Source organism: Passer domesticus, chromosome 6, assembly GCF_036417665.1.
Source record: "Passer domesticus isolate bPasDom1 chromosome 6, bPasDom1.hap1, whole genome shotgun sequence".
In the NCBI taxonomy this organism is placed as follows: domain Eukaryota; kingdom Metazoa; phylum Chordata; class Aves; order Passeriformes; family Passeridae; genus Passer; species Passer domesticus.
Genome location: NC_087479.1, coordinates 57,949,523 through 57,966,136, shown reverse-complemented (window position 1 = coordinate 57,966,136; position 16,614 = coordinate 57,949,523). Strand labels below are relative to the sequence as shown.

At 38.9% G+C, this 16,614-nt stretch overlaps 1 protein-coding gene across 2 annotated transcripts in view; it reads right to left on the bottom strand.

Annotated features, from left to right (window-relative positions):
* Nucleotides 1-16,614, bottom strand: part of LGR4 (leucine rich repeat containing G protein-coupled receptor 4) — an 80,322-nt gene that overhangs the window by 9,651 nt on the left and 54,057 nt on the right. For both annotated transcript variants that reach the window (XM_064426066.1, XM_064426067.1), the window contains exons 3-12: nt 16,292-16,363; nt 14,760-14,831; nt 5,357-5,572; nt 4,669-4,740; nt 3,234-3,302; nt 2,596-2,667; nt 2,438-2,509; nt 1,709-1,777; nt 1,198-1,269; nt 41-106 (exon numbers count right to left, since the gene is read on the bottom strand). In XM_064426066.1, coding sequence (XP_064282136.1) covers nt 41-106; nt 1,198-1,269; nt 1,709-1,777; nt 2,438-2,509; nt 2,596-2,667; nt 3,234-3,302; nt 4,669-4,740; nt 5,357-5,572; nt 14,760-14,831; nt 16,292-16,363 — 852 coding nt within the window. The remainder of the gene's footprint in view (nt 1-40; nt 107-1,197; nt 1,270-1,708; nt 1,778-2,437; nt 2,510-2,595; nt 2,668-3,233; nt 3,303-4,668; nt 4,741-5,356; nt 5,573-14,759; nt 14,832-16,291; nt 16,364-16,614) is intronic.

Genomic DNA, 16,614 nt, shown 5'->3' with positions numbered 1-16,614 from the left:
AAAGAGTTTATAAAAATAAACAACACTTATTTCTACTTACATTTCTTCCAAGGTGTGGCAGCCCTTAAAACTTGGGAGGTCCTTTATATTGTTATAAGACAAGTCCCTTCAAAACAGAAAATGGGAGAAGGGTGCTTAGTTCAACTCCTTTCTACTTGAAACATCTCATCACTTTTAACTATTAAATAGAATGACAGAAAAATCATCCTGTTAGTACCATTCTGCTGAGAAACCAAGGGTAGTTTAGAGAAAAATCACAGAGGGAATCACAAGTGTGAACTCTGCATCTCAGTATACACATACCCTAAAAACATTTAGGACATGCTCCCTGAATTCAGAGAGTTATAATCTAAAAAAATTATTCATAATCTGCTTTTTTAGGAGAAACTAGGTAAACTGCATGTAAAGCCTACAAATTTGGTGCCAATTTTGTTTAGTGTGCTGGTGATTGCTTAAGCAAAGCTAGAAAAACTCAAAATATTCTGTGAGACAATGAAGAAAAACAAGACTAGAAACAAGCAAACTATGTTAAAATTTGAAAGGCAAACAGCTGTTAAAAAATAAATCCCACCTCAATTTTTTTCTCCTGTTTTTCTTCTATCAAACAGAACATATTTTTTCTCCTCCCTTTTTCAGGATTTGCTTTTGTTCCACATTTTCCTGCATGCATCCTTTGCAAACATGGTTTGTTCTCATCCCCTAATGGTTTCAGTTACCAGTTTGGGGTTGTTTGCATTAATTTTAACACATCCTCACTGCTTTTTATGCCTAGCCTTTGCATTGCTATCTTCTTCCTACTTCTCATCTCCATGTCTTTGGTTCCTGATGATCTCTGCTCTGCTCCTGAACACAAGAAGTTGAGGCACTGTAACTAAACTCTTCTTTAACCTCTGAATGTAGCTGACTGAGCTTCTGTTAACAATCAGTGGTGGCAGAACAAATTTGAAGATTGGTCTTTGCAGCATCACCTTACATATCTCTCTAACACATGACAAATGTAACATATCCCTATAAAGGAGACTCTGTTTAAGGAGTGTAAGGCATTACATCAAATCACAAAACAATCAAAAAACCACATTTCCAACTTTGGTAGAACTATTAGGATGAAAAATTGAAAGCAACACTTTTATTTTAAATTAGATTTCAATTTCTTTCAAAACATTCTGATGCATGAAGAGAGGCACAATATATACTTACAAAGTTCGAAGCACCTTTTGCTCTTGGCATAAATTAACAGGAATACTGTTTATCTTGGTTCCTGTAAGAGTTCTGTGGGAAAAAAAAAACAACAAACCCACACATATAAATGCTGGTTTTGTTTCTGACAGATGGCATGACAAGGATATATCAGAACAGAATGCTATCAGGATGCTAGATTCACCCACCAAAATTTTTTTGTTTGTTTTGTTGGGTTTTTTTTGTTTATTTTTTTGGGTTTTTTTGTTTGTGGGGTTTTTTTGATTTTTTTTGTTTGTTTGTTTTTTTGTTTTTTTGGTTTTTTTTGGGTTTTTTTTAAGAGGACAATTTTTCTGTTTTTTATTTCTGGGAGAGGAGGTTAGTCTCCCAGGTATCACAGTGAGGAAAACTATCATGACATTTATTGACAGGAAGAGAACATATATGCAGTTGCTCTCCAGATTCACTAATCATATTTCAATTACTTCCCAAGAGGCAAACCCAAGAATTTATTTCTGCAGAAGGCACTTACAAGCTCTCCAGATTTACGGTTCCTGTCAAATTAGGAAACCACTGCACCATGCTGGCACCTCGAATGACCCTGGAAAAAATCCCCATGAAAATCAGGTGTGAACTACTATGAAATTGAATTGGGACATTCAGTCTTATTATCAGGTAGATATTTACACCAAGGAGACATTCTAACATTATTACTGCTTTTAAATTTTATACTTGAATAATGTGTGAAACACTATCTTTTCACTGCTTCTTATGCTACTCATTTGGTTAATAAATTACTCCTCCATGAGCAAACAACTGCAATTCATCAAACTGCAAAGAGTGCTATCAATACACATGAAAACTGCAGCTTGCAATTCCAAATCTCTCTCCATTTTGCTTACTCATCACCCCCTGAAATGGTATCTTCTAAGGGCATACATGCACTAACCTGCAAAACATTCTCACAATGTACATCCCTGCTCAAAAAACCACCAAGGACATACTGCAGATTGTTTAACTAAGAATCTGAGCATTTGGCCTTGGGTTATGTATCTTATGAAAGGTAATTAAAAAAAAAAGTTGTAGAGCATATTTAATAGAGCTTCTTAAAAAACTAGATATTCCCAACAATAACAATATTTATTAGAACTTACTGAAAAAACCCTCTAATATAAGGAGGAGTCAGAAAATTTATTTATTTAGAGTTCTTAGCCACAACATTTCATACCCCTTTGTACAGTATTGTCAAAAAGGTACTTACAGGGAATGCAGATCTGACAGATTCTGAAATGCTGAGTTCCCCACAAAAGACAAAGGATTGTCATACAAATGTCTGGAAAATGAAAAACACATTTCAGTGTTTGTTCTTACAGTCACTGGCTGCTAAAGGCCAAAAACAGACAGATGAAAATTACTTACATCGTTCTTAGAAGGGGGTTTCCTGCAAATGCACCATCAGGAATTATGGAAATGTAGTTACTGTGAAATCCCCTAAAGACATCAACACAGAAAAACATTTAAACATTAGCATTTAAAACTATACTGCCAGCAGATTCAACCAGTAGTGATTTTCATCATACCTACTCAATTCCCAATCCTGCCATAGCAATAGGACTAAGTCCATCTGCAGGAATAATATGAATGATTTCTGTTCACTGCACAGCAGCTAAACTGCAAGTATTTCATAAGAAAGGAATTCTTTTGACCCAACACGATGCTGTACTTTCGCTTTTCTCACTCATCTGTTAAGGAGGGCACAAGGAAAACGTGCATCATCAATGAGTATCTAACCTGGAGGCCAGAACCCTCTCCTGATTCAGATCTATGCTAATGCTACTCCTGCTTATGTAACTCCAAAAACATTTTCAACACATGCCCTTCTCTAGATGATGATTTTATTTTCTTTTCATCATAGCCTCACTTAGCATAACTTAATCTAATTTAGGCTCCTGCACAATGAGACAAGCATTCTTAAATCCAGGATTTTTTTTTCCTTTTTATTTATGAAAAGGAAAAAAAAAAACACTTGGTAAAAAGGGAGAATAAGTAATACTCACAACTCCTTTAGACTTGGAAGTGCTTTTATGGCTTCAGGGAACTCTACCATGTTATTATAATTTAAATCCCTAGAAGAAATAAAGCAAGAACATTATAAAATTTTCAACAGTAGCCATGAATTGTCAAAATAATTTTTAAGACATTCCAACACAAAAAAAAGTTCTCAGAACATCTTTAACTACGGTCATAGAAGAACTTCATCTTAGATTTAATCTTCTGATGTTTTACATGCTTTATAACCAGCTAATAACTCAGGTAAGATATTTATTATTACCCAGAGGATTATTCATATCAAGTCAAATAATATTTCCTTACTGCAAAGCTCAGTATTTTTCAATACCTCATAGATTTTTCTTCAACAGAATTTACACAGAAATGGAGTATGATTTCAAAGATTTTTTTTTAAGTAGATATAAATTAATACTCTTTATTATCATCTGACTAAGAATACCTTTTGTCAAGGTTTTAAAAAACAAACAGTAAATAAACCATTGTGTAAAAGCAGATCCTGCAGCAAAACCAATTATAAATACTGATCAGAAGCATGGAAAAACCTCATGGCAGACTGGTGAGTGGGATCTGTTGAATTCTCAGTTAAGCTGTCACTCTCCCAGCAGTAATGTCAGGACCTCTGCAAAAGGGATTCTTTATAGAAGGCAAAACCCATTTTCAGAGTCCTGCATCAGCTGTATCTATTTACCCAGCACATCATTGCTTAATTGAGGGTGAAAGAGATGAAGTAAGCAGCATCTCTGGACTCCTCCAAGCTCCTCATGTTAACAGAGCTTGTCACTGCCTCACCCTCGCCTCCTTCATTAGCTCCACTCATTTAGCATTCCCCAAAGCATACAAAAAGGCACTGCTGAGGGAGGTATCACTTATTGGACATACCCTGAGTGAGCTCCAGGGAAATGGGATCAAGCAGCTGAAAGCCAGTTCTTGCCACTGAGGCACTCGGAAGTTCCAGGATGAGGAACAATGGAGCCACAGCCCTCTCAGACCCCCTCAGAAACTCCTAGTGTCACACAACAGCTTTGGCAACGTATCCTATATATGTTTAACCCTACAGGAAACCTAGAAACAAATATTTGTCCCTTATCACTCATGGGGCCACTCAAACACTTGTGATCTGTCCACCTGGCTCAGCAGAGTGCTGTGCAAAGGTACACCAGCTAGACCAGGGCTAGGAACACTAGAGCCACATCACCCAGCATGACATCTCAGCCAGGCCAGTGCTTACCTGCTGCTCAACCTAGTTAATTCGTTTTTGGGGGGCAGGGCACTGGTACCAGCCTGCAGTTCCAAAACTCAGCTGGACCTAAGTGTCAGTGCACACATGACTGATTTGCAAAACTGTCATCACCAGCATGGCAATCTTGATTAAGCTGAGACTGAGACACACAGACCACAATTCATTTTAAGAAACATACTTACAAGGTTTCAAGGTTGTCTAATCCATCAAAACAGTGTTTTCCTATAGTTTTTATTTTATTATTATGAAGATGTCTGAAAAACAAAACCAAAACAAGTGAATGATTTCATATAAGTTAACAAATTACCAGATATTTCTATGAAATCAAGAGAGTTAAACAGTTTAGGAAAAAACATTACATGGGGTGGATTACACAGAAGAGTATCTTTCACTTCCAGACAGAATATTTCATCCTCATATGGAAAAATAATAAGATTGCTTGCAGTCAAGACAACCTATTTTAAATATTTAATCACTATTCAGAAATGTGATAAAAATACAGCAAACTCAGAAATCAAACATATTATTCTTATTATTCCACAGAGATTTTTAAGAATACAAAGAGACAGGTTTCAGATAAAATAATTTTTTCTTCTTTTTGTATCTCTGAAAGCTTTCTCTGACAACCACTGTTGTGAAGTATTCAGTATATAATGAGATGTCAGAAATCAAATCCCACCACCCACAACCAGTGTGGCTTTTTGTTTAGGAGCAAGTCTTTAGCAAACCATCAGCAGGTTCTCTACCATACATGGTATCATCTCAGGTTGGCAGTAGCCAGCTGAGCAAACCATTTTCAGTGCCACCCTGGATTAACCAAAGCGTAAATGAGGAGAAAAGCGAAGTGCCCTGTGCAACACAAGCACTCACAGAACAACCAGGCTGGAGAGGTTGGTGAATGCATAGTCAGGAATGTGAGTTATCCTGTTGAGAGCCAGCGTCAAGGCCTGCAGGGAGGGGAGATTGCTGAGCGGGGAGATGGGAACCTCGGTCAAGCTGTTGTCATCCAGCCAGAGGTGCCGCAGCTGCAGCAGCCCCTCAAAGCTGTCCTCTGGGATGGCAGTGATGTGGTTAGCATCCAAGCGCCTGCAGTGCAACAAAGAACTCATCAACAAACTCACAGACCACACATCAGCAAAGTCCAGCTGAAGCCCTACTATTCGTGAACATCTCTTTTCAAGCTTCTGTGTCTTTCACTGAAATAATTCAATACTTCAAAGTTTGAAGTTTTATTGAAAGATACATGAAAACCCTTTTCAAGGCAAATGAAGAGCCCATAAAATAAAGTTTCATAATAAACTTTTCAGACATTTTTAATAAAACATTTGAACAAATTGATATGCTTATAATCAGCTAACCAAATGAATTAATAACTCTATAAGGCATCTCCCACAAAACCCCTAGCTTCTAACACAGCAAAAAACCCTTAAAACAGTAGCTTGACAGCATATCTAAGACTGCAGAAGCACTTACTAATTTGAATGGATTACCCCTACATCACCCTTGTGGGCAGCATCGTGTAGTGTTGTATGCTTTGTTTTGTGGCACTGCTATACAGTAACAAAGCACCTAGTTTGGGGAACAAGATTATTAAAAGCTGCTTGTGAACCAAGTCAGAGTTATGAATTATCCCAACAAATAAAACAGCTCAACTACAACTGATTGCTCTCTCGCCCCTGATCTTTTCTAACATTCTCCAAAACAAAATAGCACATCAGTACTATTACCTATTGTACAGCACTGCATTTGCCATCATGCTTTTTCCCTACATGAATGCAAATTGCACAATTAGCTATAGTAACTGTCCTGGTTCCAACCATGACAGGGTTAATCTTTGCAGTAACTAAGAGGGGACAAAGGGACATATTTAGGACCCAGAGGTTATTCCATATGCTGGGAAGAAGCAAAACATTCATAGTCCGTGGCCCTCAGTGGGTCTGAGAAGGCACAGAGCAGAGAGCACTGGGCAGTATTTGATGGCCCTCTGACCTAAAGGCTTCTCCAGGTGACCACACCATGGTGCTGCACCATGGTGACTTCCCTGCAAACACAAGGCAAGCACCTTGCACAGCTGGTGTGAAATGACTGCTGCACCAGCTATGGTGCAGGGACACAGAACACACACACCCTCCTCCAGTAGCAGGGATGCTCATTAAGATACAAATCAGCACAGCTCTGGAATTACTTGGCACTCTCCAGTTTCTAAAGCCATGATCAGATATGCTCTTGAAAGTCTAGCTGGGCTAGTTTCAGAAGTAATTTCCTCCAGCCCTTCATCCTGTCCTTCTCTGGGCAGGCAGTGTGGACCAAGTGACTTCACTGCATTTGTCCCCAGGCACAGTCACAACAGATCTGATCCCAGCACTTAAAGGACATGCAGAATTCAAAGGGAGAAGACAACCCTGACTAAGAGTTAATGCAGAAGACAAGGCTGATCACAAATTTAACACACTTAATCTTTTTCCTTAAAACAGAGGTTTGTTGTTGTGATGCATGCGGTTTGCATATTTCAATTTATTATGAAAAAAAAGTCATCAGCTGAATTTCCATGTAGTAAAAAGTCTAAAAATACACCAAATTAAGCAATATGCTATTACAAATGGGAACTTACAATATTGTCTGCAGTCAAAGTTCTCTCCTAAGATGAGTGAGGTGTCATTAGCTCTAGAGGTGTACATCAAAGAGTCAATGCCTGTGGTTCATACACTGGCATCCCCTCATCACTCACCCATGGTCTGAGCATGATATCCTATTTGAATGCTCTTAGGCTGCATGGAGACTAGAACATCTCAGAGAAACTAAGTCTGATGATAATAAAGGAGGAAAGCAAAGAGGCTGGGGGAAGAGAGGAAAAACGCCTGAGGCTCTGCTTCAGAAAAAAAAGCAATTAGAAATTACCTGTCTTTCTTCTCTCCTAAATTTACACAGCTCCCTCAAGATCAAAAAATTATTTCCAAATGGAATAAACATATCTGAGTCTTCTAATTTCTCCCTACCCCTCTCCTCCTTTTTTTTTCTCCTCAGTTGTTTTTCTTTTGGAGGAAGGAGTTGGTTTGGGATTTTTTAAGAGCAGCATACTCAAGAGACAGGCCTCAATCATTGCCCCCACTCGTCTAGTCCATCTGTACTTCCACTGGCACCTTGCTAAATTCCATTTATTCTAGGAGACTTTGGAAAACAAAAGCACACAGAAAAGCCCCACGTCCTGCTCCTCCTCTCCCAGCCTTAAAGGAGGAGGTGAACAGAGGAAGGATGGATGCACACAGTGCGGAGCTGAGCTCAGTTAGGGAGAACAGAGACAGTTGTGGAGATGATGTCTCACCCTGATATGTGATTTTCACCCTGATTTTTGATGTCTCACCCCCGCTCTGCCAAGCCCTCTGTCCCTCAGAACAGGAGGATAGAGCACCCAAGGATCACACTTTCAACTGATGACTCTCCACAGCCATCCCAGCTACTGTGTTTATTTTCTACTGCTGCCCAGAGCAGCAAAGATGAGGGGGGAAAGAACACCACCACCCACTACTGACATTACCAGGGAGGTTTGGAAAGTGATATTTTTAATTTATTTGGCCTCATCCACAATTTTTTGTGTTCCTTCATTTCTGCTAAGAGCCCAATATGCCACAGTTGTTTTTCTTTCTCTTCCAAACAGTCAAAGCTTATCCACACAATACTGAATGCACAAAACACAGCTGAAACACTCCTATTTAGTGTGAAACGCACAAAACAAAGCACTTAGTGAAACAACTGAAAAGCCAACCTAAAATATTTGACAACCTTCACAAAACATTGAAAATTAAGGACCACAACTTTTCTTAAGGTAGATAAGGGAATATTCCCTAGCTCCAATAATTAACAAAAAACAAGCAATATTCTTTGCTTGGACTGGACTTTGTACAAAGTCTTTCTCCATTATATTGTTAAAGATACAAGTATATTCTTCAAATTTGACCTTAATCTTTCAGAAGCTACTTCAATTCCAGCTTTCTTATAGACACTGGCTTGAGAGACCTTTACATTTCAGCCTATAAATTAAGAGTTCAGTTGTGGAGCTGTCATCTTCACTTTCATTCCTCTCATGTCCCCTCCTTACACAAGCACCAACTTCAGAAGAAAAGAGCAGAAGGATGATAGAAACCTAAATTCAGCAGCTCTCACATCAGTATTTGATATATTGTTAAAACAGAACATAGCAGGCTCTTCAAACAATAGACTCTGCTTTAAGGAGACCAGAACTAGTAAGAACGCCTACCCCAATTCATACGAATAGGAGTTCCAAATGTAACACACACATAAATGAAATTTTACACGCAAATGCACACTCACTGCTTAGGGCAAGTGCCCTACAGCCTGCATCCCCCATAGGTAACACCTGAGAGGCCTCCAGGACCAGCCACACCAACCCTCATCTGTGACCACATTCAGTCTTCCAGGCTTCAGCACTAGGAAGTTTTAAAGCCTTGTACTAATAGCCTAATTAACAGCCTTGTACAGCAGGAGTTTACTGCTGATGTTAATAAAAGGCAAATCACTCCCAGCTCTTGTGTTAAACCACTTATGCTCAATGGCAATCATTAAAGAACGTTGCTCTTTAAAGTGCTCCTTCAAAAACCACAAAGAACTCACTCCAATAACAGCGGAGCAGGTTTTTAGCCTGGAAGTTGAGTGCCGATAAGCCTGGTACCTGGGAATCCTGCTGCAGGGGGAAGCAGAAACCCATGTTAACAGAGGCACTTTAGAGTACTCGAGAGTTTGCTCACTGCATCCAGCAGTGCCTCTCTGGGCACTGGCTGTTGAGAACATCAACACAAGGATTTGCTTCATTCAAAGACCAATTTACAGCAGCCCTCAGGAACTAGTGATACATGCTGAAGCTGTTTCCATCACTTCTGTTTCTTCACATCTGTTCAGATGGTACCAGTAAAAGGTCACAGTTTGCTGCAAAGACCCCACAGAGGATTCAGACTATTTTGCCTACACGCTATTTAACTTTCACAACACGTAAGTTTCTAATCATTCAATTTCTAAATAATTTCCTGGTTTTATTTAAACTTAGCAATTCCTTAAGCATGGAAGTTTTTAAAAAAAAAGGGCTAGAATAATGCCAGAAATTCCTGAAGTTCACAAAAAAACATACCTCACTTTCAGGAAAACCAGAACACCTTCTAAAGGTAAAGATGACATAGAAAAGTAAGCGAAGTATACAAAGCAGTATATTTAAAGTTTTTAAAGCACAATCAGACCTACTCAGAAGAGCTCTTATACTTCTTAACTCTAAAGAGTCAAGGAACAACAACATATTCAGTGTATTTAAGTCTGTAGTGGCTTTACAGGTTGAAGGGAAAATGGGAATGAAAGAAATCGACACATTCTGATTAATCCCGTACCTTAACACAGACTAAATCTGAGGGCTGATGCCCTTTAACCCCTTAGTAATAGCAAAGCAGGACACTGGAAAACCTCTGAATGCAGACCATTAAAAGGTGCTTACCTGAAAAAACACCTGCCACACTAAGGGGTGCATACTACATATAAAACCATTTAAAGCTTCTTAACTTCTTCTAGTCATTGCTGTTGATGAACACCTTCCACAGCCTCCCAGACACTACTGTCCCTACAGACATGTCCTGTCCTTCCAAACTACAATCCAGAATCACAAAATTATCAACTGGAGCCCTAAAGCACTCTTTAAGAAGATAGCAGAATTAGAATAGAACTACCTATTTTTGATATAAGATTTTATTGTATTGTTCTCTCTGAATTCATGGATCTTCCCTTCTGACACATTTTGTGTTTATGGTTTACATTACTAAAATTGTCAGCAGCATGAACTATGGCTTAAAATTGGGCAGTTTCATTACCAGCAGAATGTTTCTAGATTCGACTTTTTAAATAATGACATATATTAACTTGATCTGTATAAGGAACCCTTCCTAAAATACAAAAAAGCTAGAAATTCAAGACTGCAGTTGTTATGTGTTATAGCCTGTATTTGAAATACGTCTGAATTTATTTGTACTAATTTAAATCTCTATTAATTTATAACCAGACATGTTAAAAATTATTTTATAATCAGACATATTTCAGTCATCTTTATATTTTTTAATGTGACTGAAATCTGCTTCCATTCTCTGTCCCCATGCTTTTACCACACATTTTTACCCTGCAAAGCATGATTCTGCTCTCATTCCTTTCAGTTCTACATTGGGAGCCCAGTCTTTCCCACCTGGGCCGAGAAGATGCCCACTCCCAGAAAACATTATCCCATGCCAGTTCAGCACATTCATGCCTCCTGCCTTACCCTGCCTCAAGGCTGCTCCAGCCTCCTAAGATAGGGAAGCAGGCTGAAGAACTGGTTATGGTCCTGCTGAACAGAGCAGGCTGCTGAGGGAGCCAGGAGCGCCAGCGGGCAGCGCAGAGAATGCCCGCTGACCACAGGCATGGAGACACTCGGCGTGCAGCTCAGGTGAACACCCACCCACCCAGCAGCAGAGGCAGCAGCTATCACAGCTCAGGATCACGCTGGCAGCATCCCAAACCCCACACTTTGGGAATCTGGCACAACTGCTAAGCTGCAGTGCTTTGAACTGCTGCTGCAGAATGCTCGAGTATTCCCCGCATGTGGACAAGTGTGCACATGTGCTGGGACAGCAGAACTGCAATTACAATAAATCATGCCTAACACATTGGCAGGTATTGACAGGCTTTCAGAAGACTCCTGGATTTGATGGCAAATGCACAGTGGCAATTAGGTTTGTGGGTTTTTTATTCAAGTGGAATAAAGGTCTCCTTTGTAAAGCATCTGAAAGTCTTTGTTTAAATAGAGTATTTCCAATATTTGTCACACACTCGGGACTGTACTAGAATATTCCTACTAGTCCTGTGTTGCTGGGTTTCTAGGGTCAGTCAGAGCAGCCCTGAAGATTGCTGCAGTTTACAGACCCATTTTACAAATCCCCAAATTCTGGGTCAAAGCTCAGAATAAATACAAAATAAGTCATCACAGTGAAATATGCCAAGGCACTTAGAGGAGAGACTTTGCTCAATGGCTCCCTGGTGGTTCCCAGGAAGCAGCTGCAGCACTGTGTTGCTGCACCTCCTGATCTCTGTGTGACCCTGGGACTGCCCACAAACCTCACCAACACCATCTCCAGACCTAAAACACAAGGTACTTCATGCCCTTTACTATCAACAACGTGCTTTGCAGTAACCAAAATGCACCAAGACACGTTTGTGAAGCTCTCTGTCAGGTTGTTCTGCTACTGAAAGAGGCACAAGCTGGACAAACAGTGGCTTCTCCCTCAGCAGAGCCATCTCACAGCCACACCTTCACAGCACCCTGCAATGTGAGCACACATCCTGCCAGACAAACTTGTCTGGGGTACTACACAGCAAGCTTCCCCTCAGTCCAACTCCTTAATTCTGCTAAATTTCACCTCCATATAAAGAACCCCATTCTAATTCTCTTTTGGAGGCCAGAGCTGGGAAAAAACATTCAATGCAAACAGAAAATAAAGAGTTGCCATTCAGTATCCTGAACCAGGCTGGCTACTCACCAGCTGTAATATAAACACTACAGACCATGAAGCTCCTACAACCATCTCCTTTATTTCCACCCAGGTATGTCTGCTGAGTCTGTTAACACATACCACACCGGGGCAACTGCCTTCCTATGAACCTAAAAACTGGAGCACATTCAGACAGAAAACAGCTGTAAAGGTGCTTAAAATGAAATTATTATCAATATACTATAAAGTTTAATGAGGAAGTAATTTGTGCCTTCACCAAGGGAAAAAAATACCCCTGAACCATACTTCAGAGCAAACTGGCAAACTGCCAAAAGAGGGACAGCTCAGTAACATTTAAATTTGTAGGTTTGGGATGGAGGTCATATAGAAGAGCAGAAGCAGTTTTTTCTATCATAATCTGCAATGAATTATTTGTTTTAAAAGAGGCTTGCAGCAACTAGGGAGTTTTGAACTAACAAAAATTCCTTAGTGAGGGAAATAAATAACTTTTTTTCCTTTTTCTTTAGACAATAAAACAGGATGATGACACTTATGTTTCCATGTTCAGACACAAAATTCAGAGGACCACTTTTACATTCCTTTACCAGAAGGTGCTATCTACATTACTAGGGGATATGCATAGTCAGTGTAATTATGCATTAATAATGCTAACAAAGTTTTCCTGAAATTCATTAAAATCACAAAAATGCATTCTGGTGAAGTAAACAAACTGCATAGAAAAAATTATTTTGATCTCCCACTACACTTGTCTCAAAACCCAATTTATTCTCAAATTCCTGCCCATTCTAACACATTGCAAACCAAAAGCTGAGTCACATCAGTGGATGGAAAAAAAACCAGCCCAAGATCAAATCCTCCTGAGCTTCAGATGAGCTCAGTTGGTTAGAGCATGGTGCTGCTAACACCAAGGCCATGGCTCCAATCCCTGTGTAACTCATTAATTCATTAATTCAGCTCCCTGACCATTCACTAGAGCGCTGGATGCAGTGATCCTCCCAGCTCAGAACTGTCTGGGACTCTGGTACCAGTGACTTCTACACTGGATTTGCCCACCATATTTCCAATGGTTATCTGGAAGTCTCAATTTGCTTCTCCTCAGAAAAAAGTAACAAGCAGCTTGCTACTACTTACTAACCTAATTTCCTCCTTTATCACCATCCTGAAATTGATATATTTTATCATTTGCCCTTGAACATTGAAGCTCCTAGAAGGGGAAATCTCACCACATTTTAAGGTGATACTATTTTGTCTTAATTGTAAGGATGTTTTGGTCAAGTGATTATAATGATTACATCATACAACCTTACATAACCGTAATTTTTTTTCAAAACTAAATTGTTTGCTTTTTTAAAAATAGTTCTAACATAGTCATCTTTCAAAAAATACTAAAGAACACATGATTTCTTTAAAAAATAGATAATTACTTAATCTATACATTCATAATTTTTCTCTTAAATTTTGTTCCTTCCCTTTTGCACATGAAATTATCATCAAATAATCATCTCCAGCAACTGGAGACTTAATATTTTAAACTTTAATTAGAGAACAAACATTACTGTACATATGTATAGAAAGAAGAATGTTCACTGAAAATGAACTGGATGATTTGTAGACAAACATTTTTACTAAAGCAGTTTCTCTTTTTGGCATCAAAGAAATTCTGAAAGCCAAGAAGAAGCTTTTGTTTTGTTTTAAATTATTACTAAAGGTTTATTCTGATCATGCAAATTGAAGGGCTTTTATTACTATTACACAATAGTGTTTGCACCAAGACCAAGGTATTTTCTCTTTTCCACACACACTAGAACAAGAGTGAAATGTGGACACTGAATTCCCTGCTCACTGCAATATCCAAGCAGCTGCAACAAGCAGGGCCAAGATCCAAGATTAGGGAATGCAGAAAAGCACCTTTGCAAGAGCTGTACAATAGTTTGCAAATCTACTTTGCAAAACTAATTTTTTTTTTCCAAAATCCATAATCTGAAAGAAGCAGGGTCTTGGGCCAGAAACCTGAACTTTGACACAGAGAGAACACATAATTTACACTCTCTCTTCTCCTCCCTCACTCTCTGGAGCTAAGTGGGAAGGAGGAAATATTTTGCAGCCCCTCCCACCTCCTCCTCCTCACAGTGATAGGCATCTACTACCTAGAGAACTGTAACTAACTATTAAGGTCTGATTAAGATGCTTTATAAAACATAATAAGCCATGAGATAGTATAAGCACATATGAAATACCTTATGTGCAAGTGGCAATAAAGGCTGAGGTATTCATAACTGTCTGTGAGATTTCAACACCTTCCTGCAAAACCAATACTCTGCATGCCTCAAGTAACACTTCTTCCCAGAAATCCCTTTTCCTGCTCTGGATACAACAGGCTTGGGCATCATTCATGTTTGCACAACATTCAAGAATTGCTTAAATACCTCAGGATGTGCAAGAGGGTTTACAGTTTAACTACACCAGCACTGCACTCACACAGCAATCCTGTACCTGCTGCTGGAGTTTTGAAAGAGTTTGCATTTGGGTCACTCCACCAAAGATGACAAATAAAATTCCTCATGAATTTCAATTGTGAAACTTTGTTCCACTTGCAACTGCACTTTCAGAAACTCCAGGTACATTATGACACCTACATTATTACAGTTCATAACTCTATAGAATGAAGCAAAGGTGACAGAGTGACTGAAAGTGGAACTTTCAGAACAATCCCAAACCAAAAGCAACATAAGGCAACTTACAAGGACTGCAAGCCACTCAATCCTCTGATGGCCTCGTTAGGTACAGTCTTCAGCTGGTTGTTCTGGAGGGTTCTGTAAAAATCCACCGTGTTAATAAAGTAGAATTGCACAATCATCCTTATCAAAGCTAGAGGTAACAAAAGCCCATAGTCCTCTTATGGTTTCCCAGATTTCTAGTGAATGTAAATGCATGTAGAATTCTCAAGACCAGATGCCCAAAGGCAGCAATGAAACAATGATCTACTTCGGTTTTATTTACAACTCATTCATTAACAGCATTAATTTGCAGAGAACAAGCTGTGACACAATATGCTGAAATTCCCTTGGGAACTTGCTGAAGAGGTTAAAACAACTTAACACTAGGACAAATATGCTAGAAGAGATTATATGTTATTGTTTTCTTGTGGAATTACCTCACACATGCTAGAAAATACACAAACCTCTAATTTTTCCTGAAGTTGCATCAATACACAATGCATCAACAATCTAATTTATGAAGTGTGCTCACAACAAAGCACCACTGGGCGAAGCTGAATTAAGCTATACTGTTGTGGGTTTCTTCAAAATTCTCTTCTAGAACAATCTATGTCATGTGGTAAATAACCTTGTAAAATCTTACTCAGTTTTGGTGCATACTGGGGTAAAAATTCAAGTCACAACTTTTAATTAAAACCCATGTCCCACATTTTTCCAAGAACTGCCAGAATTTCAGGCACCTCCAGTGTTAGTATTGCAATGGATATGTCTTCAAGAACTTTGACACTTTGCATTCAATTTACAAAATATTGTATTGAATAGTATTGCAAATGGGCAGCTCCCTAATCTGTAGCCTGGTAATAGTGCCTGTGGGTTTTTTTCTTTAAAACCTCAAGGTCTGCTATTTTTTTTTCTAACATCTCTTTAATTAGCTACCTAATACCCTGCTACCATTTGGAAGTATTTACATTATCAGAAATGCTGCAGTTTTCCAACAGAGTTTTTTAAAACCTTAAACAACAGAAAGCTTTTTCTATCCTTAGCTATGGAAAAACAACTGCCACAAAAATTTTTATTTCAGAATGAAAAACAAAAGATTTTTTTTTTAATAGTAAGGCATTTTCACCTAGAGAAGTACCAAGCTATAGCAATTTTTTCTATTGCCAGTAGGGAGTAAGTCAAGCAGTGTATTAAACCTCTAAGTAACAGTGGCACCTGACAATGTCAGGTACCTGACAGAGTATGCTGAAGGTGTGCAAAACAATAAAAGCTTACATGTCCTTTTTAGGATTTTTCCTCTGATTCTTCTGCTACAAAATATACTTCAGAAATAAAGAAGTATTCTAATAAAATACAGTAATTCCCATTTAGTCAAGTTCATCACTATCATCTTGACCATATCCAGCAGGCTTTGTAAAGAAAAAAAAAAAGGAGAAGAGCTCTGCTTTAGAAGGACAGAGGGCAAAAACATTTCCTCCAGCCCACCAGTAAACAGTCTGGCTATGCAGTAAGAAAGCACAGAGCAAGCTATGAAGCTCTACAACCCAATTACTTACAGAACTTTGAGTTCTTTCAACCCGGACAAGGCCTTTGGGTGGATAAAAGTAAGGTCATTGCCAGCCAGTCGCCTGGAAAAAAATTGCAATAATAATTTCAGTCACAAAATACAGTACTTCTACAGCCATCTAACAAGGAAAATCACTGCAATATCAGATCTTGCAAGCAATTATGCATTTTGCATTCAACTATGCTACATCCACAGTCTTCCAAGTTTTTAACAGTTATGCTACTTACAGCACATTTTTAACCATGAGGATGCATTACTCAACCTCGTGGATATTCTTTTGCAAAGGTGCTAGAAAAAGCACAGCCTAGAATG